The 24,303-nt window shown below is 36.9% G+C and overlaps 1 protein-coding gene across 5 annotated transcripts in view; it reads right to left on the reverse strand.

Moving 5' to 3' along the window:
* The window catches only part of EPHB1 (EPH receptor B1), a 387,419-nt gene that overhangs the window by 23,852 nt on the left and 339,264 nt on the right, over positions 1–24,303 (reverse strand). For 2 of the 5 annotated variants that reach the window (XM_087933101.1, XM_026701394.2), the window contains 5 exons: positions 17,226–17,473; positions 16,392–16,607; positions 10,259–10,408; positions 7,971–8,164; positions 7,352–7,507 (listed from right to left, as the gene is read on the reverse strand). In XM_087933101.1, the coding sequence (XP_087789227.1) occupies positions 7,352–7,507; positions 7,971–8,164; positions 10,259–10,408; positions 16,392–16,607; positions 17,226–17,473 (964 nt within the window). Of the gene's footprint in view, positions 1–3,251; positions 6,280–7,351; positions 7,508–7,970; positions 8,165–10,258; positions 10,409–16,391; positions 16,608–17,225; positions 17,474–24,303 lie in introns of those variants that run through there. The other 3 variants (XR_015743550.1, XR_015743549.1, XM_087933100.1) reach the window with 3 other exon arrangements.

Genomic DNA, 24,303 nt, shown 5'->3' on the forward strand with positions numbered 1-24,303 from the left:
TGCAAGGGTACAATCCTATCAAAAGCCTTAGTTACCTTCTATTCCAAACAGTGACTAAGAGCTTGGCTAGACTGCATAATAGATTTGCAGTTATAACCCCCAGCTCCTTCTGGAACCAATCTGGGTCCATTAGTCGATGAGGGCAGACCAATCTAATAGGTTGGGTGCCTATTAGCTGCAGGGGGGTGCAGCTTTTGAGAAACTCATTGCCACCAGACTGTGATCTGACCATGATAAGGGAAACAAGGACTGGTCTACCAATTCCAGGTCACACTGACACTGCTCCGACAAGAACACCAGATTGGGAGTGTGACCACTATTATTAGTCAGGCTCTGGATAATCTGGGCCAGGCCAATGGAAGTCATGGTTTCTATGAAATCTCAAGCTACTTCCAACCCCGACCCCAGAGAAGGCAGATTGAAATCCCCCAGAACTATAAGCCTGGGGAATTCAGTTGCCAGCCCTGCGGTGAGATCCTGGAGCCCAGGCAGGGAAACTGCCATGCAGAAGGGAGGCTGGTATAACAGCAGCAATCCCACCTGATCCCTTGAGTCCAATCTGAGAAAAAGGGTCTCACAGCCAGGGACTTGCTGAACAGTCCCTCTGGAGATTACTAGAGATTCTCTGATAACAGCCACACCTCCTCCCTGGCCCTGATGACATGCTCGATAACCCACTGGGCACATTTCTACAAGAGGAACACTTCCCTCTGGGCCCCGCCAGGTCTCAATTATACAAGCAAGATCAGCTTTCTCTTTGAGGATCAAATCGGCTGATCTCACATTAAAGGCAGCAGTCTAAGACCAGGGCCACCACAGATCTGCTGACCAGGAAAATGAGGTGAGTGCAATGGGCAGAACACGAGATCGGTACTAAACGCTGAGGTCACGTTCCCCATGCCTGCCTTCTCCCTTGTCTCCCATATCTCCTGTTACCTGACACCACTGAAATAGGACGCCCTCCTCTGCCTTCCCTGAAAACCATTCCATCCCCCATCCCCAACACTCTTCTTTAAAAAGGGGGAAAAAGAAAAAAAATCTACTTCCACTAACAGATTGTTGGAGGCAAGGTGAGCTTTGCAGGCACTATAGCATTTGCTCTCAGGACCCTCAAACTCACCCCTTATTGCTGCAGAGGGGTCACATCCAGCTCCCCTTATCTCCCAACATAATCAGAATATATCCACTCAATGCATAAACAGCACCCTGTCCATTTGCTCTCACACACCAAGCAGGGAACCAGTTTCCCCCTCCCCCCAGCTTTCACCTGGGGGAAAGGGACCTGTAGTGTATATGACTACCTTTCCATGAGCCAGAAGCCAACATGCACATTTTCCTATTATCACTAGGTAGGCAATAAGGTAATTGCTGTTACTTCTAGGAAAGGCTAATAAATTTCACAAATGTGATGAAATAAGGCTTCAGAGTTATAGAAAAATGTCATACAATCCATTAACTGAGTAGTCAGACAGGCAAAATACTATGTTTATAAATTCAGCCATCATAGTCATGCTTTGATACTTTTTGAATTTATTGTAAAAGCAGCAAAAGTCATAAAAAAATGAGCACTAAAGTTCTTTCAGTCCACCTTGTGTGAATTTCAATGGCCTCTTTATAAGATTAATATTCAGAATACATCTTTTCTATGCATGTTGCATTTGCTTTGACAACATAGCTGAATACTGATTTTTACACAAATTGCTTTAAGGGATTCGTGACAAGTTATCAGACAGGGCTCTTTTGTGCTGTTAAACAAGGGACTTTCTCTCTCTTTCCCCACCAGGCTGGACAGACTCCACAATATAAAATATATTTCTTTTATTTTATAACTTGTTGGTATTTACTTCTAATCTGGGCAGCAAGGAAGTTTTCAAACACCTTAAAATAATAGTGACATAAAAAGAAAAACAAAGTGTTAAGTGTTTGCCTTAAATGAGGTGGTCCCTTCTATTGCTTTTGTTTTCTAGAGACACAAATACTGCTCCTGTCTGTGTCACATTTTCAAAGCAGCACAGCCTTGATAAGGAAGCTCACCTAGAGCTAAACATTACATGACTTACAAAGTACACAGCTGATCTATTGAATTTTGCTCATTCTGAAGCAGGGAAAGACAACTGTAATCTTTGAACTGCATGTGGCCTCTGAGGGATTTTTGGGGAGCCTCCAGAGAGCTGTCCTATGTCATTGCCCAATTTACATTAACTTCAATTGTTGGTTTATGGCAGCATTAAACTTATAACAGAATGCAATAATTTAAATGAAACTTTAAAAAAAAATCCTTCTGCTTCTTATTTACTGCAATCTTTCAAGAAACCATAGGCAGAGAGATAGGCCAATAATTTAAAAAGTAATGATGTTGTTGAGATGAAATCTGCCTTTTAATATTCAGGTATACAGTATGAAAGAGTCTCTCTCAAGTTTGCTTTCATTTGTCTTGATTCTATATAATAATTAGCAATAGCAGAGTTATTAATTTCTGTTAACTATTTTTATTGCATTCTGAAGCCTCGTTGGTTGCTTACTTCCTAATGTACAAAAAGTCTCATGGCAGTTTTCTTGCAATGTGTTTGTCTTGCGATTGAATTATAATATGGGAAGTCAGGGAAGCTGCAGACGATGAAGAGATGACTGTGCTGTACAGATAGTCTTCAACTTACAATCATAATCGGACGCAGACTTTCCACTGCTAAATAAGGTGGCTAAGTGAATCATGCCCAATTTTACAATCATTTTTATCATGGTTGTTAAGTGAATTACTAAGTTGTTAACTGAAATGTGAAGTTGTTAATTGAATCAGGCTTCCCTCATTGACTTTGCTTTTCATAGAAGCCAGCTGGAACATCACAAATGGTGATCACATGACTTCAGGATGCAGCAATGATGTTAAAAAGATGCTGGATTTTGATCATTGTTACCATGGGGATGTTGCAATGGTTTTAAATGCAAGACCAAGTTGTAAGTCAGGTTTTTTTTCAGAGCTATTATATAACTTTGAACAGTTGTTAAATGAATAGTTGTAAGTCAAGGACTACCAGTATAATCAAATACAGATTTATGTAAGTATCTCTGGCCACCTCAAAGCAAAGTGCAAGGTTAATCACACTCCCTTCATGAAATTTTCAATAACATTTGGAATTTAACGAATTAGAAATTCTCTTTCATGAAATTGAATGACAACTGGTAGAAAATATTGCAAGACATTTTTCTTCAAGGTGCAAGTACATGACAGCATTAACAATGAAATGTTGATAGTATGAATTATGACAATTTTATTTAAATGACAATAACTATACTAGCAGTATTGAAAAAGTAACTGTAAGGTAATAATGATGCTAATCACAACATCAACCATTAGAATGACAATTATTATTAGTTCCTATTTTTGGTCATGACATTTTGGCCCTATTTTTTCTGGAAAGTCTTGACTCAAATATTTGCCCTAGGGTACCCAAATTGGATAATGATCCATCCTCAGTTAATTGGAAAGGGTAAAAACTTTTCTTTCTTCAGTTGCCTCATTTTAAGATTCCCTCAGTATGGCGTATAAAATAATAAACTAAAATCCTTTATTGGTGTGCCAATGCTAATTGTTTTTGTTCACTTCCTGTGAGGAAAGTTATGAATGAGAAATAAAACAACTGGTGGAGGAATAAACAAATTGATTTTGTAACTTGCTGAAGGCCCCAGAGCAACAAACACAAATTCAATTGCATACTACTGTATAAATATAAAATAATAGGCAATTTGACCCCCTGCTCCAACTTCATATGATAAATGATAATCAGTAGCTTTCCATGGAATAACTGGAATTAATTGTGACTGGTCAGCATTCTATCGGTGCAGGACACATAATATGTCATATGACTACCTGTTATATCCAAAATCTAAAAATAACAATAAAAATAGATCTTTTCTAACCACAAATCAATGATCAGCTTATTGCTGAATTTTGGTAAATGCTAAAGCTATTATCTATAAAATAAGAATTACTGAGTATAAAATCTATTCTACCAAATGCCCTGCCTTTCTTTGTTCTGGTCCCTGGTCACTTTGAGAAAAGATGCTCAGCACCAGCAGTTTCAGAGTGGGATTATGGCATAATGACCAAGGACCAGAACAGTAAATATTAGAATTATCTTCATAGCATTACTCCACTTTATAGAAAATAACATTTTTATTGTCCACAATGAGGATGCAGTGGCAGCAACAGCAGTGGCTGCTATAGGAAAAAAAAAAGGGATGTCTGTTCATCCGCCTCCCTCTCCCCCCCCCAAAAAAAAATCAGTGCAATGGTCTAAAATAACAAAGATGCAAAATATTGTGGAAATGATCTGCTTGAAATCAACATATCTTCTCACACACCTATATTTCAGGAACAAATACTTGCACCACAGATTCCTTGCATATGCTACACTTCAGTGTTAAGACATGTGTGTTTTAGCAAGCATGTGGGGTATGTGTGACACTTTCATAACTTTGCTTCTGCAATATTCATGGCAAGGAAGCCATGTACAAAACTTCTTGAACTCTTTTAAAGGAAGGAGGAAGCCCACTGTCAACTCTCCTAGCAATGTCTTCTTTGGCATTGGTTCTCTGAGATGACTTAATAGATGGTATCTGATTCTGAAAGCCAGAATGCAGTTTGTCCTTGGAAAAATGGATAAGTAATCTATTGATGCCAACAATTTTTTATGTTCCTTTGATAGTGGAACGATTAAATGATAATATATCCAGCCTAGGAAAAAGCCTATCTAAAAGATAATTGTTTTGCATAAACTCTCCACATACTCTATTATGTGGTTTAGCAGAAGAAGAATAGCAATTTTATTTCACAAAGCACTATCAGATAAGCAGAGAAATTCTGTTTTAAGTTAAGTATTTTAAATAAAGAATGACACTCATAATTAACAGTAAAATCAAATATAGAAAAGGAAGAGCTGAATACATGTTAGAATGTTAAAGAAACAGTGGAGAAAAGACTAGTAAGAAAAGGGTAGGCAAGAGGACAGAAGTGATATAGGAACCTACCTCTGATGCCATGAAACCAAAATCAATATATATCAAAATCTTGAGGTCCAAATAATGGAACTAAAGATTTCCAAGCCATCTTTTGCTGGTCACTGGAGGACTAAGCCTTCTGTTTAGTTGACTTTACAGTTGAACATTCCGTAACTGTTCTTCATGAAAACCTTGTTGAACAGTGAACTCTTCTGTTTTCTTTCTCCTTAGACATTCATTTGCTTTCTCTCTTTTCATTTCCCAGTACACACATTCCATGTACCGTTGAACTAGACAATTAAGCAAGGCACATCACTTCTGTCTCCCAATGGATCCTCAAGTTCCTTGAAAAGGATGGAATCATCAGCCACCAGTTGCTTTTTCTTCTATTATGGATATAAGCTGTGAGTGACTCCACAGTTAAGCTGACATACAGGCGACACGCACACACTTGTGGGAACATCTTTTTCCCCTCTTTTTTTCCCCATGAGGATATCGTTTTCCCTTTTGCAAAAAAATGCAAGCAAAAGAAAAAACAGGATTTTCTATTGAAGGTACAACTCTTCTTCAATATGAAGACATTAACTGGATTGGTCTGGATCCCCCATGCAGTGGTCAGTGAAGTCCTTTGTAACTGATGGCACAATGCTTTGATGTTCTTATAGTTAAGTGTAGGAACTGTTGAACAACATTTGCCATAGTTTATGAGCCAAAGAGGGAAATGGGTGGATAAGAATGACTCTGGAAGAAGAACTAAAGAAGAGAAGGAAGGGAATCTGACTGCTGAAGATTGTTGCTCTGGTTGCCTCTTTCTTCTCCATTGGCCTCTTGACTACTGCTCACTGGTGGTAGGACTGAAGTCTCTTTTCTTCCCAACACACATTGGTTTTCTTCACTTTTTTTTTAAATATTTGATTTGTACATATTTATACTTATTTATATTCTGTTTCCCATGGCATCAGAAAATGTGCTTCTGTTGGTGTGAGAAACATAATTTGCCATTTTAGAAACAAATTCCATATATTCTTTGTCTGCAGCGCATAAGAGTTCTCAAACAATTATCCAATCTCTATAGACATCACAACTGCCTTGTCAGTCTCCCTTCCCTCCCACATCCAACCCTCTTCTGTTCTCCACTCTTTTTTCCCTTTGTTGTAAGAAGACACACAGCATCATGCCATCGCAGTTGGTGACTGGCTCATCTGTACTCTCATAGACTGGACACTGCTCAGGATCTTCTTCTGGTGTCCGGCTAAAGTCACCCCTATTCTTAGAAGATCTCTGCAAAAGATAAGAGACAGGATCATACTTGTGGAGCAGAGGTCTTTGTCTCCCCTGCTTATATGGACAAGATACATGAGCTGGCAAATTCAAAATGCAGTTGCAGAAAGTGAAGCTGCTATCCTAAGATGAGCAATCAACACTGATAAAAGATGTTGAATGAATCTATATGTGTATGATTCAAAAGATAGTTTTTCTCAAACCCATAACAAATAGATGCTTAAGTAAAGGATCAGAGACTTAGTTTTCTCTTCATTAAAGATGCTAACTTCCCCTGTGTCTTGAGACGATAAGCTACTATGTTACAAATGATGATAATGCAAACAAGGAGAAGAGTTTTTGAGAAATGTCTAATTTCTAAATTAACTAGTCACTACATGAGTCCTGTATACTAATTGGTAGAGTAGTAGTAATCTCTGAATGAAAGGAACAATGTGAGACACTCCCCAGTTTATGGATTCAAATTTCTCAGAGATCTGGTTGGAAGCTGGTAGCTTGTTAGTGAATTCTAAAAAGGTGTTGACTGAAGAGAGTGTGAAGATGCATGACACTGATGATTATATAGTATGGCAGATGAAAGGAACTTGTGGGAATTTCCACAGCACAAAAAGATTATGGAGGCACACAGGCCTGCAAAGAGAAGCAAAGGAAGAGTGGGAAGGTGCTTTTGGATGGAGGCATGTTGCCTTTCAAGTTATGAATGATCTATTTTCCTGACTTTTATATGTATTTCTCATTGGTGACTTTTTTGTATTAATTCCAAAAGCAGTTAATAATAAACAAAACATTCATTAAATAGTTTAAATAAAGTCATCTAACCCAAAACAAATCAAAATGACCATAAAATCCATTTAAGAAATAAACATAAATCAGTTAATTTTCAAAAGCCAACCAAAACAATAACCAGCAGTATATTTCTGCCTGCTTTCAGAAGATTAGCTTATTCCTGGTGCCAAAATCCTGTCTCTGATCCAGTTTTAGTTTGTTGATTATTTGAAGCATGAAAAGAAAAGCTTGATCTCATCTTCTTCCATCACTGAAGCAAATAGGGAAATGAGAAGGTGCCACTTACTCCGATGTCATTTGTGCAACTAACTGAAGGGATGTGAAGCCAGCAGTAAGAAAACTGTCTCTGTACTGGTTCATTTTGATGGCACTCAACCAATCTTCTACTGAGGTAAAGGCAGTGAAATCTGGGATGGAGCGATCCAACAGTGGCTGAGAAGGCCTGGAAGAGAAGGCAAGCGATGGTCAGAGATGGGATTTAATTTAGAGCAGAAATATAGACAGTAAAAGAGTTGTTCCTTTATTCCCTTTCCACTGATTTACTTGATCTTCTGCTACTGTTCATTTGAAACTGGAGCTGATCTCATGGTCTTCTAGGCAGCACTATGATTATTATGAATTGATTTGGCAAACTGGAACAAGCAAGCATTTATTTTAATTCTGGTCATTTCTTGCAACAGCCATTAGAAACTTTCATTAATCAAACTATAAATTATCTAATGCTACCTTGTCAGAAAGGAACTTATAAAGAGGTTTGATACTTTGCACGTCTATTTAAATTTAATTTATTAAAGAGAGATAACTGATCCTCCAAGTATCCTTTAATTAGCTACAGCTTTATTTGCAAATTTCAATGCGATGTTTTAGGCCCCAGTTAAAACATAGTAAGACATGTGGAAACTTACACAGCGGTGATGGTAGCCACAGTTTTGAGGCTCGCTGGATTTCGGATCATTTTATCTAAAGTATTAACTATTTCAGCAAACCGTGGCCTTGTGTTGCGGTCTTTCTGCCAACAATCTAACATAAGTTGATGTAGAGCAGCTGGACAATCCATTGGTGGGGGGAGCCGATAATCTTGCTCAATTGCATTAATTACCTATAAATGTAATATATATATATATATATATATATATACACACATATATAATGTAACTGTGTCAATGTAGTAGAGACAGATATAATTCTGAAAATCACTGCAGTTAAAATAATATTTTAATCAGAATGTAAGTCTCTTAAACCTACATATGCATATCCTTCCATATTTATTCACTTTATTGCAGTTTTTGAGTGATTGGTTCCAAGTCCACAAATATAAAAAGAACTTAAATCTTCTGTGATTGCCAGGATCCTAATCTTAATCAGCTCCACTTATGACACTTCCTTGCTCTAACAGGAAAACTTTTACTGGCAACATTGGAGAATCCAATCACAATGCAAATAACGACATTAATGATGTGGATTGGCATACACCTCAAGATACTCCTACAGCTTTCTCCTAACCACAAGTTGTAAAAAAAGCTTTAGTGAGGATTTTTATTGTTTGCTTATCTGGACTGAAATATGCACCATGGAATAATTTCAATACTATGAATTCAAAACTAGATTAAACCAACTGGAATTCCAATTCAGCAGTCCTATCCTTTTCACTTCTATCTTCTTTACTTTCAAAAATGGAGCCCTTTTAAAGTTGAATCATTTCAGCACACTAATAGCATGCAATCAGGAATAAAGGAAATAGCTTGCCCTCTGCACACATGGAGCAACAAAACAGTGCTGGCTCTGGAGAGAAAAAAGGGTATTCAAAGGTTAATTTGACTTCTGTTGCTTCAAGATAAAGGCAGATTCTTCCCTGTTAGCAGCCGCTACACTCGCTGTTTCTGCCTATCATGCTGTAGTGCAGAACTTCATCAAGGCTCAACGCCTCGCTCATAAAGTCTCTGAAATATTTCAAACGCCTGCCAGGCTCTTAGTGTCCAATTATCACACACTGGCTGACTGGTCTTTCCAGTTCCTCCCACTTCTCTGTTTCTTTCATCTCAGATAGTCTTTCTTACAGTAGACATTGAAGGGGAAAGAAGCAGCAGCAGCTGAGGAATTTGTATCTCCCAGTTAGTATTGCAAAGTGTCTCTCTATAGCTCAGCATGCACTGGGGTTGGAGCCAACGCACTATGTCTGAAAGGGATTACCACATAAAGTAGACATCTTTACTATGCTCAGAAGAAGAAAAGTGCAGTTTAGGTATTAAAGATGGGTTTCTTTTTAAAACAAAGTTATTATATAGTGTAATGTATGATTGATTGCTAAGTTGCTAATGAACATTCATGTTAATTCAAATCTTCTTTGTAAGTGGAAATGGGACACCCCCCCCCCCCCAATAGCCATTAATGTGAAACTGGGCTGGTCAGTCCTAAACAGTAAAAAACTAGCTGATTATAGAATAGCAAAAAACTAGCTGATTATAGTGCTTCACAGACCTTCACAACGCTCTCTAAGCAGATTACAGAGTCAACATATTGCCCCCAACAATCTGGTTCCTCATTTTACTGACCTTGAAAGGATGGAAGGGTGAGTCAACCTTGAGCTGGTGAGAACAGAACTACTGGCAGTCAGCAGAATTAACCTGCAATACTGCATTCTAACCACTGTGCCACCATAGCTCTTGTGGTTATTCCATATGGGTGGGAAAGCCCAAGAGAGTTCACACTCTTAATGGTGCACTTGGATGGTATCAAAATTAAGGGGAGGATGCTTTCACATAGTACAGCTAACCTATCTCGTTCATCACTGGTGAGAAAGATGGAGGCCATATCACAAAGCATGATAGAAAGAAAAGAAGTTGTGGAAAAATACTTCCCTTATTATCCAGAGCCATTACATCTATAACTAAAAATAACTTCAGAAAAAGTATCTGCCTGGAGGCATTGAAGACCCATAACAGGCAAATATCCTACTTAATATGGATATGTTTGGACATGTTGTTGGACTAAATAGACAAGATAGAAATACATCTGACATGCTGGCTACTGATGGGAAGGTATTGTACAAGCATCTGCTGTAAATTTCATCCTAGCTATACAGGTGTATTATTTCAGTCTTCAGCATACTAGTATTTAACAAGTGCTTTTTTCCCATTGCTAGACAAATCAAGCAAAGTTTTACTATTTTGTGCAGAAGGCTTCATAAACTTACATCTTGATTGGACATGTCCCAATAGGGTCTTTCTCCAAATGACATTACTTCCCACATAACAATACCATAACTCCATACATCACTGGCGGAGGTGAATTTACGGTAGGCAATAGCTTCTGGCGCTGTCCACCTCACTGGAATTTTCCCACCCTGAAAGACAGTAATTATGAAGCTGGGAGTTAACTGTAAGCAGTGTAATATACCAAAGGTTCTCTGTATAAGTTTTAACTTATTTATTAGGTAGGTATTTATCTAAATCTATTGCAATTTCCAATAGCAGCATAATCTTAGAAGGAAAGAAATTCAATTTAATGGTGTTTCACAGATATGACACCTTTTTTCTTCTTTTTCTTGCATAGGAAGGCAGACATTTTTCAAATATTGCTTATATGCTGATTAACACATTAACATTCACAAATTACCTGGATTCTGTTAGAGGATTATTTCATCTGTACAAGCATACTAATACCAGTAGCAGATTTTTAGAGTTGGACACATGTTTCCAACCCATCAAATTGTTTTTTTTATGGTGAAGAATATATCTGGTGTCCTACTTTCCACTTCTATTCTACTACTACTATTACTATCACTACTATATATTTGCTTCCTGCAAATTTAGTTGCTAAGAAATTGCATTTAAAAAGAGGAGGGTTTTGCTGCAAAACCAATGCTAGGGCATGATCTAATGATTTCCTAGCTTGTATCTTAGCATATTAATCCAAGTAAATTGTGGTTTAGTAAATAAATCATGCTTAAGAAAGGATGGTTTAATGCAATATGCAATACCAATTATTTTCTAAACACAACTGAGTTATACATAATCTGCTCTTTAGAGAGCAGGAAAATGTTTTCCAAAAGCTATTAAAGTATGATTGTTATTCATCAGATATATATCCTATCTTTCCCTTATAAGTTCAAGGCAGCATAAGTGTCATTCCCATTTTTCTCTCCACACTTCTGTGAAGGAAGCTCATCTGGAAATATGTGATTGGTTCCAAGTCCAGTGAGAATCTCAGAGGAAGTTAGCAGGCCTATGAAGATTGGACATTGACTACAGCTGTTTTTAATAATAGTTTGATATATATCCAGAAATAATCCTTTAAACTATTGCCATGTACAATTAGTAAATGGAATCATAATTTCCAGGATTTTATAGATGGAGATAAAACAACTAGTTCAAATTATTGTATTAATGCAAACCCACGAATAGAGCTTGGTTCATGGTTGTAGCTAATATGCTTCATTTGTTTCATGGCAGAGACACTAGTACTTTCTGCATGACAAAAGAAATTAGCATTGTGACATTTATTCCAGCTGTGGTGTTCAGCATAAACAGTAGCTAACGAAATCTCATGCTCATGAATGCCAATGGACAAGCAAGTGTTTGGAAAAGGACAGCATGTTTCCTTCAGAGAATATGTAGGTGTGCTCCCACTTCTAGGCCCAACAGCAGACGTCAAAGGCTGACAGCAACAGCTGTTTCCTTGCACCTCTTTGCATATCAAGTAGCAACAATGGTCTTCAGGGTTTTATCCTGAGTGACACTTCCTCACCCTTGGCTGTTTGTATTGTGAAACATGGAACATTTTTTTTGCTTCTGGCACTTTCCCCTAAGAAAGATACCAAAGGAAGGGCAAGGAACTGGGGTTGCCTTTGGCACATATATGACAGCTCATCACAATTTGCTAAGCATACCAGATGAAGCAAGTGCTTCAGTTTCTGCACTTAAAATTATATACTGCCAGTGATATGTAATAACTAATATAGGTACCCTTTCATTATAATTCAAAATACATTTCTAAACACCAATCACCAAATCTGATCAGTATTAGAAAGGAGGATAAACCTATGGCTTGAATGAAGTGCCAAGAAAGACAAGTTTGAACATTTTTCCTAATGCAAAAAATAGTTTTATGCTTTTGTACATTGCATTACACTAGAAGTATTAATGAATTATAGTTAGTCATAGCTCCAGACAGAAGAAAAGGATTTAAGTTGCCATATGCTTGAATCAGTAAATTTAGTTAATTCAAAGCCTGGGAGTCATCACTTTTACCTGAACATCACTGAACATGTAACCCAAATAAGTAGATCAATGTTCCTCAATTTCAGAAACGTTAAGATAGGTTGATTTCAACTTCCACAATTCCTTGACCAGCATGTGTTGAAATCCACACATTTCAAAAGCTGATGAAATTGAGAAACGTGAATCTAGATGATAAAACTATCCAAACTGTGTTGTACTTAAGCCATTATTTGAGCAGGCAAGGGAGTACTTGTTCTATACTAGAAGCAGGGCTATGCAACAAAAATAAATAAGGGGAGGGGGGACCCAGAACCTTAGTAAAGTTTGCAAAGTTTGTTACCAAGCCCAGCTCTGTTGAATTTTGTTCCTTCTGTCAGGAGTTAGGTTGCTGAAAATGGGGAGAATGTATAAAGAATTGCCTGCAGACACTGCCTGGGAGAGAGTCGTGTCAATCTTGTCAGAAGATTACTTGTAAGAGGACTGTGGAAATTAGATTCACAGCCCTTCCCATTGCTTTACTGAAGTGCTGTCCATCCATTCTGCAGCCAGCAAAAAAAATATATCTTGGCAGGAAATTTGCTGTACCCATTATTGATCCCTATGCTATCTCTATTGTCTCTGTTCCCACACACTTCCTTCCAAACTAGCTGGTGGTAAAGCCTAACATAAGTTACATACCATGAGGCTGTTGTGCTACAGCATCAAAACAAGTTTTAACAGCTGAAAGTAACCTAAGTCTATGTCGTTCATGACCTGGAAATAAAAGGTGCCAGGTAAGGTTTGCTATAGTTAGAAGCAAGTTGGGAAAGATGGGCAGGTTACTCATTCTTTTGCTAGTATTAACTAAGGAGCACTACTCTAAGATATGAGCAGAAACATTTGTTTTTTGGCTGATCTGTTTACTATCCCAACAGGGAACATAATTCTCAAACCCTATTTTTGCCATAATGGTTAATAGGTGAGTATCATATCACCTGAACAGATTGAGCACTAAGGAGAGATAAGTAATAGTTAATAGTGGTTGGTTTCATTCTTCAATGATCTTGCTTTCAGATCAAACATTCATGGCATAATGAAGCTTAATATAAAAAAGGGAAAACAAATAAAATAAAACATTTACTCTGAATAAAATTAGTTATTTTGGTTTTCATGTCCTTTTTAAAAGTGGATGGCAGAACAGATTTGGCCATTATAATAAGAGCTCCATTTAAAAAGAGACATTTGCTTGAAGGCTCTTCTCTTGTCCCCAAAGAGCAGAAGTATGAATCTGTCATGGGAAGCAATGATGTAATTGCAAGCACTGCATCGCTTTCCAGCTGCTTGAAAGGCCATTTGGGGCATAAATTTACTATAAAAATACAGATGATAAAAATCTGCTTTTTCTCCAGATGTAGGAGAGACCCTATTATGTTCAATGGACAATTGAAGTTCACACTGATTTATTTAAATGGACTGCAAATGCAGTTTAGAGAAAAAACAGACTTTCTAGTTGAGCCATTGGATTGCTTGTTCACTGCTAAAATTCTTGGTGTAAAGTAACATCACTTAATGATTGCAGAACTACCAATTCCACCAAAACATGGGTTTTCGGGGGCCTGTAACATTTATAATAATTTATGCCATTTGGCTTCTCCTTTTTTCTGAATTGTTATTTTAGTTGCTGGAAACAGTGATACTAGTTGTGGGCTTTAGTTTCAATTTAGACAATGCTAGGGAAAAATGCTACTTCCAAACTTTACACAGCAAGGCACTTCCCCTTTTGTTAACTGGACTGCTTTAGTAGCTTTGCAGAAGATTATTGCTAGTTTGGAGGAGGAGGATGAGCCAGTTCCAGGGGAGATGTGACAGTGAGTTGCGGGTGACCGGAGACTCTGATAGGCAGCAGCAAGCTCCAGCTCAATGGAGCAGTCACAGTTGGAGCGACCAGACTAGTACTGACTGAGTGCAGCCAGATAGAAACACAGCTACAATAAGTGAGGCTTCAGACAGAGATTGAGCTGCCAGCGGCCAGTGCAGATAAGGAGGAGAAACTACCCTGTCCTCCTGATCCATGAACATGGAGGGCCAAGAGGAGACAAGAGCAATGCCAGTCAATTCAACAATCTGTGAGGTGGCAGCCCCACTCCTTGTGATGGGCTGCACTAATGTTGACTATTTAAACCAGCCCAAAAAGGGAAACGATCCTAGAACAACATGTTTGATTACTTTTCAGTGTGCTCCTGTTTTATCTGGAAAGGGCTGCAAATCATGGCCCACTGGATTACCACCATCATATTCTATGGAACAATCTGTAATGGGAATTTTTGATCATTTTCCTCAAAGGCTTTTTGAATCACTTCAGTCTTTAAAGAATTCATCACCATTGCTACCCCAAAACATGGCTGTACTGTTTGTTTTCTTTGGAGGGGCAGAAGGCTAAAGATTTTTTAAAAAGTGTGATTTAAGCATTTGCAAGGCCAAGGCATCATTTTCAATTTTTAATATCTTCCTAAGTGAGACAAAAACGTGACCCACATATCCCAATAATAGTAACAATATTATCTGAAATTACTAGGAAGCAAATAATAACAGTAATAAAACCGAGTACAGCACTTCATGAGTGGTAGTAGTTCATGAGTATCCCTGTCTTAGAGTTTTTTTTTTAAAAAAAGAACAGTTTGACAGGCTGTTTAAATATAGGATGATTCAAGTATAAAGATTTCCCTCGCACATACATCTAGTCATTTCTGGCTCTAGGGGGCAGTGCTCATCTCCGTTACAAAGCCAAAGAGCCAGTGCTGTCTGAAGATGTCTCCATGGTCATGTGGCTGACATGACTAAACACCAAAGGTACATGGAACGCTGTTATCTTCCCACCACAGTGGTCCCTATTTTTCTACTTGCATTTTTACATGCTTTCAAAGCATGTTTTTTGTTAGTTTGGCAGAAACTGGGAAAAGTAATGGGAGCTCACTCCATTACACAGTGCTAGGTATTCAAACCGCCAAACTGCTAACCTTTCTGATCAACAAACTCAGAGTCTTAGCCACTGAATCACTGTGTCCCTTTGATTCAAGTATAGAGTATGCAAAATTAGATTATCCATTAGCTTCATTTCAAATGTATTTTTTGAAATCTACAAAAACAGAAACCAAATAAGCAATCATGATAACTAAATAAACCTGCTGATAACCAATAGCTGTTGTTCATCCACAGTGGCCATGTTTGTAGACACCATCAGCTGATCTTAGGAAAATGTAAGGAGAAACTGCCTAAGTCACTCGCAAACATGTTTCAATAGGTTGCTAAAATTGTTATGATTTCGAAGTTTATTGTTGTGACTTTCTTAGATAAGAGACCTATCTTAACCCATATTTTAAATCAAGAATAAGGAAGCCTGGTTTGCTTTGTTTTTAGCAGTATAATTTTAACTCCATTTGGCATACTTGCTCTGAGCAGACCATTTATTGCCTTTATTGCAGAGAAAGAATCCCATGGACACTTTGTATACATGAATGGTAATAACATCATGGTCATAGCCAATACCATCTTACCACTGAGATTCATTATACTTTGCAATATGTAAATCTAAATTTAATGAGCTGTTGACAATCTGAGATGTGACAAAGGAAACTGTATGATATCTCAGAAATAACGTAAGTTTCAGGAAGAACAGATTTACAGTGTCTTCACAAATTTCATTTTTAGTTGAATGGCTCTTGGTGGCTGCTGTGCTGAGCCTATCACAAGTCCTAATGATAAGTATTATTTTGTTATTCCCTTGGATTTGCCATCTGCTATGATCACCTGTTTGTTCATGGCTTAATTCCCATATCCTTAGAGCAGACCTAATCTCTTTCTTTTTTTGGATCATACCTACTTGAGATCAGGACAGTCACTTGCAATATGTGTTCAAATGAATTTTGGCCTTCTTTATTAACATTCCTCTATTAGCAACCATAGATAAAAGATTAAAATATATATTCAATTTGGGCCATTTAATAAAATAATTAGAAAAAGCTGACCAATGTAGCATGTAAATTATTGTAAGAGGCTGAAAGCTAATTAATGAAAACACCTGTTAATCCCCACAGGCTCCACAGACATTCTTACATGCAAACTACCTACCAAAGAGCTGGTGTAAGTTGGATCTGATGTGTCATCTTGCAGGTAGCGAGAGAGGCCAAAATCAGATACTTTACAGACCAGGTTGCTATTGACCAGGATATTCCTGGCTGCAAGATCACGGTGGACATAATTCATTTCTGCAAGGTACTTCATGCCAGCTGCAATCCCTCGAAGCATTCCCACCAGCTGAATGACTGTAAACTGGCCATCATTTTGCTGTAACAGTAAAAAATAAACACAGACATGAACATATTTCATATGTCTAGAAACTAGAAAACAGACTGGGAATAGAAGTCTCCCCAAAATTGATAAAGAAGGAAATAAATGGTTGGAAATGGAGGGAGGCCAATTTGGGGGAATTTAATAGAATAGGCATAAATTAGTAGAAGTGAGCAAAAGAAATAGATAAAGAAGAGAGAAACGGGAACTATATAAAATTTCAGGGAAAGAAGGAAAGTGTTGAGAAAAAAAACCAGGAAACTTTAAAAGCTGAAGAATAAAATATCCAGCTAAGAGGATATGCAAAAATACCAGCAGATTCATTGCCCAAAACCAAGAAAAATCATATCCTAATAGCAGAAGGGCCAGTGACTGGAAGGAAGGTTGTATTTCAATTCTCACAATTAAAGTTGCTAAGAAGAAGTAAAATGTGGACTCTTTCAAGACATACTTATGTGATTTCATTATGAGAAGAATGAGAGAGTTCTAAACATTATTTTAGAATTATTAATTTATAAGGCGCTGATTTAATCTGCACCATCCCTACAATAAATAGCAACTTATCTCATTAGATATTTCTAATCTATTATCACTTAAAAGCACTATTGTACTTACTCGTAGAAAAGAATCCAGGGCTCCATTTTCCATAAATTCTGTGATAATCATCACTGGCCGACTTTTTGTGACAACTCCCTCCAGCCGAATAATATTTGGATGGTCAAACTGACCCATGATGCTGGCTTCACTTAAAAAATCCCGCCGTTGTTTTTCAGAATAGCCGGCCTTTAATGTCTTAATAGCCACATAAATTTCTCTCTTGCCAGGCAGTTTCAGGCGCCCTTTATAAACTTCACCAAATTCTCCTATAATAGAATTGATGTGAGTTATAAACCAATTCTGGTCAATTTCGCATTTTAAAAGGAGAGGTTAATAAGAACTATATAAGAAATTTGATTCTGAATAATAGATGATTCTAAATGAGGTTTATGTATGGACTACTATTTTCTCCCAAGATATTATAAATATTGCTTTGAAAAGGCAGTGTTTTATTAAAAGTATTGCATTTTTAAAGACTTCACATAAGTAAGACTTTTGGTAGCTTCACTAGTTGTGCAAAAGAGGAAAATGCTCTCTTACTGTGAAATGGCACATAGTATTTCTTCTCCATAGCTATGAAATAAGTATACTTTTATCAGTTAGCCCTTTCTTAACTATGTGTACCGTTGTTCTAACTGCTACACTGTGGTGTTGACATACAGATATGTATAAGTACACATTTTGAAAAAAAAATAACTAAATTAAAATAGCAAATAATTTTTATAGCAACCTCAAAGAAAAACACATTTACTGCTGTACAGCCCTTTGCGATTCATGGAACACAATCAAGGGAATGCAATATTTTACACACAAGCAATTGTTTTGGGAAAGGTGAGCAGGGAGTGGAATGGTAAAAAGAAGAAATACAAGACAGTGAGAATTATCCACAGTGATCACTTGTACAAAGAAAAGATGAACTATACAGGTTATGCACCTATCCAGAGTCCATTAGGAATCTTCAAGTGCTTAAAGAAGAATGAGTTAGTCCCCTGAACCATGACATGGCCAAGCATGGCTCTGACTGAATCTCAATTCCTGAGATAACATCAAACATCAAGTGGAGTAAGAAAGCCAGTTGTGTGAATTAGTTGGCAACCATTCAAATAATTTTCAAATAATTTCAATTATAGGTTCTATTATATTTTCTATTCATTGTGGTATCTATATTTCACATACACGAACAAGTTAGTTCTGTTAGCATCAGAATCATTTGGTAGTCATATGATGACCAACCAAAGAACTAACCAATGACATGCCTCTAAAAGTAGCATTTGTGTTGAAAGAAAGTAAAGGCTGAGCCCTATTAGCTGCCTACCATAGCTTTGGAGGAAGGATAGCATTAAGAGTACCTGCCTATTTGCCATCTTGAATGTGGGAAGAGTGTTGTTTAGTCAGCTCATAAGAAAACTTGGCCACAATACTTTTGGACAGCAACTGGGAAGAAGTACCTAATCTTTAAGCTGATTTGGAAAGAGCAAAAATAAATACTAGTCTCTTTGGAATGATGCTGCTTAGTTTAAGCAGAAGGCAAACATTATTCAGGCATCATTCCTGTTACTACTATGGATTTGAAATTTTAAAGTGAAAAATTTAATGACAAACATTATCATAAACCATTTTATTGATTAAAAAAAAATTGTAAGTTGCCAGAGTCACTTAGGTGACACGGGCAATGTAAAAATTTGATAAATAAATGTTTTGAGATAATACATAATACATAAAGTTGATGTTTGATTGTATTGTATAATTCAACATAGGCTACTTTCAAAATCTCTGAATATCTTCCTGAGTTGTTAAGAGCTTTTCAAGTACATTAGAAGTGGTACCATTATTGAAGACATTGAAGAATATGGTAAGGAAATATCTATAAAATAACCCTGAGAGGTAATGGGTTATTTAGTGAGATGTAAAAGTGGGGGTGAACCTTGTACCACCTTGTTTATGTAGCAGAAACCACAGCAGTTTTTATTTCTATCTTGGCAGTTCTACCTCTGAAGAACTCCTCAAAGGAGATGGGATGCCAAATCCTTAGCTCAATAATATATGAAAACATCTTTACTATGTGACTTCAGATGTAAAAAGAAGAAAGATGTGTCTTGCACCTGCATATAGATACATGGATGATGATGACCATCATTCAGGAATAAAATTATAAAAAAGTACTGTGACTTTAAACTTGCCAGAAATGCATAATGATTAAATGAAGCCAAACTTCTAATAGCTGAACCCAAATCTCAAGTTATTGTAAATAGAGAAGCACATGAGAAATGTGCCCCACAATCATGATACATGATGGACCAACTAAGTTCTAGTTATCTAGAAAGAAGATACTGTACCATGGAGATGGAGATGATGATACAATGCAATAGATGTGATGCCCTTAGGTGAAAAAAAAACCTCTAAGTACTGTACTTGATATCATCAAAATTAGTACATGTAACCATTAACTCTAAAGCCAAGGAAAAAATAGTGATAGCACACTATAAAGAGATAAAAATAGACTTTTTGAAAATTGGGATATGCGAATAAATACTTTGCTGTAAGAGGGAAATAATGATATTGAAATGATTCTGAAGAAAGGCAGGTTGAAGAATTAAGATGTTGAAGATGTAACATAGGCCTTGGAATTTCCTTCTTGAAAATGGCAACATACTGTGTCATTGAAAGGTTGCTGTGCAAAACCTCAGAAAGGCATGCTTACACACTCTTTTTGTAGCAAATCTGTTCAATTGTTATAGTTTGGTCTTATGAGCTCAGATATCCTTGGATGGATGGAGAACCAGGGGGGGCAAAGCAACAGCAGACTCTGTTCCCCCAGATCCAAATGAGGCAGATCCAACAACTGTTTCTACCATGTTTACCCTGAATCTATCAGCTTCTGAACCACAGCAAGAACTAATTCTATCCAGCACTTAAAAATTCTGGTGTTTGAAGAGATAGGAGCACAAAAGGATCAGGAATTGCAGCTCAACTTGGAAAAGCTATTCTGGAATAACTAGTTAAAGGATGTAAGATTTGATCAGGGGCATTTATGCTCAGGTAGGATCAGAGCTGCAAATATTGAATTGTACTTGAATGCATTCTACCTGGCTTGTCTTTAAAAACTACATGGAAACTACAATTAGTCCAGAAGGCAGCAGTCTGTTTACTTATTGGCACCAGATATTGGAAACAAATAACACTATTTTGTAAGTCTGCACTATTTACCCATTGTTTTCTAAGTAAGTTTTAAAGTGCCGGTTTTGACCTATAAAGCCCTTTATAGCATGGCACCTGGCTACCTACAAGACCATCTAATGTAACTGGAAATGACCTGACCTACCAGATAATCTAGAGGGGGGTGCCTGTTGTCTCAAACTTACAAGAGATGAAACCAAAGTCAGAAAGTGCTGCTTTTCAAAAATAATCTTTCTGGAGATCAGGTTGCCCCCACTCCTTATTGGTTTTCAGAAGTTGTTAAAAATAGAATTACACCAAACCATTGTTATATTCACTTCTACTTTTGGAATATGTTACTTCTGCTGTATTGTTTATTTTGGTCTGATGTTGTATCATTTTTAATTTATTAGCATTTGTATTCATATTGTAAATGTTTTTGCCCCCATTCATCTCAGTATATTTGCCCTGTACTGTGTACTCCCAAATGCTCTTTGAAAGATACAGATACAACTTCTAGAATATAAAAAGTAGAGACACAGATCTTTTGTGCAATGACAGAGTTTTCCATATGATGAAAGTTTCTGAAGAAAATATTCATCTCTGAGTCCCCTTCCATCTCATGTGGAAAGAACGTTCTGCAAATATTCTCTAAAGGCAGTCTCTGACTAAGAGATTCTGTCTGGAGTGAGCAGCATCTATTCTTAGAAATGAAATTGAAAATACTAAAGCTGTCTGTAGTTTCTGTCTTTTAGGGTCAATTATGAACAGTATAGCCACAAAGACCTTGATTTTCAGATGCCAAGATGGATCTATAAAGTGAATGACCCAGTGACCAGTTTAGCTCATGAATGTTGGTCTTCAGCAAGTCTAGAAATATAACTACAAAGCAGGGAGTCTTAGCTTGTTTGACCAAATTACCCATTTTTCCAGGCTTAAATAATGTCATTAATCCTCCTTGCCCCCTTCCTCCCTATGACTCTTACACACAAATTTCTCAGAAGCACTGATTCCAAACTGAATATTTGACTTACAAACAAGCAATTATAAATTATCCCATTTATCCCCAGGATATGCCCAAATTATCTTCTTGGGACTAATTATCTGTAGTTTAAGAATCACTGTTATAAAGACTGAAGAAGCAGTCACATCCAATTGGGTTCTTCTCGGTCTAAGATGGTGGTTTAACTTGCTGGAGCCTGCATAATTGGGCAAAACTGCTCATAATATGGAAAGTCCCCAGCCTAGGGACTGAGCAATTAAACAGATGAAGAAGCCAACAGAACCAAAGAGATATTGTAAACATATCTAAAGATATCTTACAGAGACTACCATTAACCAAGGGTTAATGAAAGTTACACTAATTTGAGAATAAGGAACACCAAAAGGTGCGGATCAAACCATTGACTGAAAGAAAGGCAGCAATATTTGAGGAAGTAGCATTGCATGATTGGTAACTCATTCACTTCCCTTGAAATGTGCTGAAGAACAGAAAAAATCTGTCAGAATAAAAGTAATGTCACAGAAAGTTACAAGTCATGGGTTGATTTGAAAGAAAAAAGACAGAGTAGGAAAACAATAGTATTTAGATGAAGGAAAATACCACAACTGCTTGGAATCAGCACCTAATGGCCAGTCCTAGAAAAAATAAATCTAATGGGACATTATGGGATCAGTAAAAATTGAGGACAGGCATTCACCATAAGATGCATAATTGCAAGGTAACCAACTTTGATCTTGATCACTTTGAGATACAGATTGGGATGGATCTAGATTGAGCTGTCTGAAAGCCTGGAAAAACAAAGACTCAGAGAAGGCTTATTACAAATGTTTCCTTCTAAAACTGTTTGAGGGACAGCAAAGGGGGTGGATGGTTCAGATCAGTGGTTCCTGAAACAGAGGTTCTAGAAATGTAGATCTGGGTGAAAAAGGACCTATAGCTGCTGGAATCTGTATTAGGGAAACCACAATATTCTTTTTGTGTCATAATAAATAAGGCAGCTCTTTTAGAAAGCTTAGGTTGTTTATCAAGTGCTGATGGCAGCATAGCAGAGGGCTGTGGATTTTCTACCAGAGACAGAGAGCTTGAACATGACTGAGAATAGACAAGAGCTCCTAGACAACCTCTGAGACCTCTGGTAGGAGCTTTGAAGAAAGATAAAGGAGTACTTTCAGAGTCTGCCACTCTAAACACTTGTTCCCCCAAAACAGCTCACAAATGGGACAAACAATAGCAGTGAGCCTGTTTAGTAATTGCTTTGCAGTGCTTACAAGAATTTACCATTTGATCTTCCCCAAGGCAGAATAGGCAAAAACTGTTCCTAGCTGAGAAGGAAATTCACTTCCATAATGCTGGTGTTTATGAAATGGAATCTTTAAGACTCTAAGACTGAGACCAAAGGTTTTCTAAGAGATAATGTCTTGCCCAAAATATCTTAAGGCCATGGGAGGAGGGGGAGATGATGGAATCGAAAGAAAAATGAAAAGAAAAAAATTTATAGGACAATTGTGAGCTAAAATGTGGTATTGCTCCAGATAAAAACAAGATGGTTTGGCATGTGCTGCATGCAGTATATATGAAGGGCTGAACTCCTGACAAGAATAAGGACAGCTTTCAAATTGGGCTTTGTGCATGTGCACATCGTATGTATTTCAAAGTCAACATTCAGAAAAAAAAAACATGAGTTTACTGGATTCCTCTTATCTAGTGAGAAGAAAGCCATGTTCTTGCAGCCAGCTATATTGTCTAGATTCCACTATATGTGGCTTCTTTTCCCACAGCATTTTATAAGCCTACAATTTGAAAGCCACAACAATCAGCTGTGAATGATGAACTCAATTAACAAGGTGACTACTCTGTATTAATTCAATGTATATCTATTTGTTCATCTTGTGAACAAAAAAATGTAAAAATTATATGTAGTATTGTGTACCCATTGAATAAACTTAAAGTTAAAAAACTGACTTAAACAAACCAGTAATTGGGATTTTCTTGTTTAATCCCTAAAAAACAATTAACTTTTATGATGCCAATTCCACTGTTTTGCACTGAAATAATTCTTTGTCAATCCTTTTATAAAGGCCTGTCACCTTATGGTCAGCAACAGAGGACTCGAAGAAATGAAATATTCATTCATTGTTTCACAAAATTGATTGTGGCACAAAGAAACATGTGGAATAATAAATTAGTTAAAAAGCAACTTTATTTTTGCTTCAAAATCTAAAATGGCTACCCTTCTGACACTAGTATTTTATTCATATTTTCTCAATCATCTCAGTGTTACTGAATATATAGTTAGTTTGCTAATAGTTAAAATATTTATTAATTTAGGATGATTAATTTAGAAGACTTCTATCTATTATCCCACAGTGCTAAATACTGATTTAGCAAAAAGTTCCATTGAATTTAAAGCAGATTATTCCAACGTCCTCAACACTCTATAATTCTAAGTATTGGAGTTATTTAATGCTGGAAAACAGATTGAGATTTTATTAAATAAATAAAAATGCATAGGAGACTCACTGACTTTGTGATACTTATTTAAAAAAAACAGGTTTGGATTCAGATAACATAACAGACCCAATAAAGTGAACAACATCAGTGAATTTTTTTTTTAAAGAAAAACAACCAAAATTATAGAAATTTTAAGAAGTCAAGGAAGATAAAAATTTACAACACACATAAATAGAAGAAAAATACAATTGAACTTAATAGGTTTGCTCTTTGAGTCCTATACTCAGTTCCTTGTGAGCTGTCTCATCTTCCTCCATCTTTCTTAGAAAACAGGAAGGTGACACCTGTTGTGCAATGATAAGGGGTCTGGTGTACAGACAGAAAGGGAGAGAGACAGAGAGAGAAAGAAATAAGGATACTTCCAGATAAAAACTGCTCTGATTAGAACAGTAGTAACCTTTGGAAATATATATTTTAAAAAGGACA

This window comes from Pseudonaja textilis, chromosome 4, assembly GCF_049901715.1.
Source record: "Pseudonaja textilis isolate UNSWEBS1 chromosome 4, rPseTex1.2, whole genome shotgun sequence".
Lineage (NCBI taxonomy): Eukaryota > Metazoa > Chordata > Lepidosauria > Squamata > Elapidae > Pseudonaja > Pseudonaja textilis.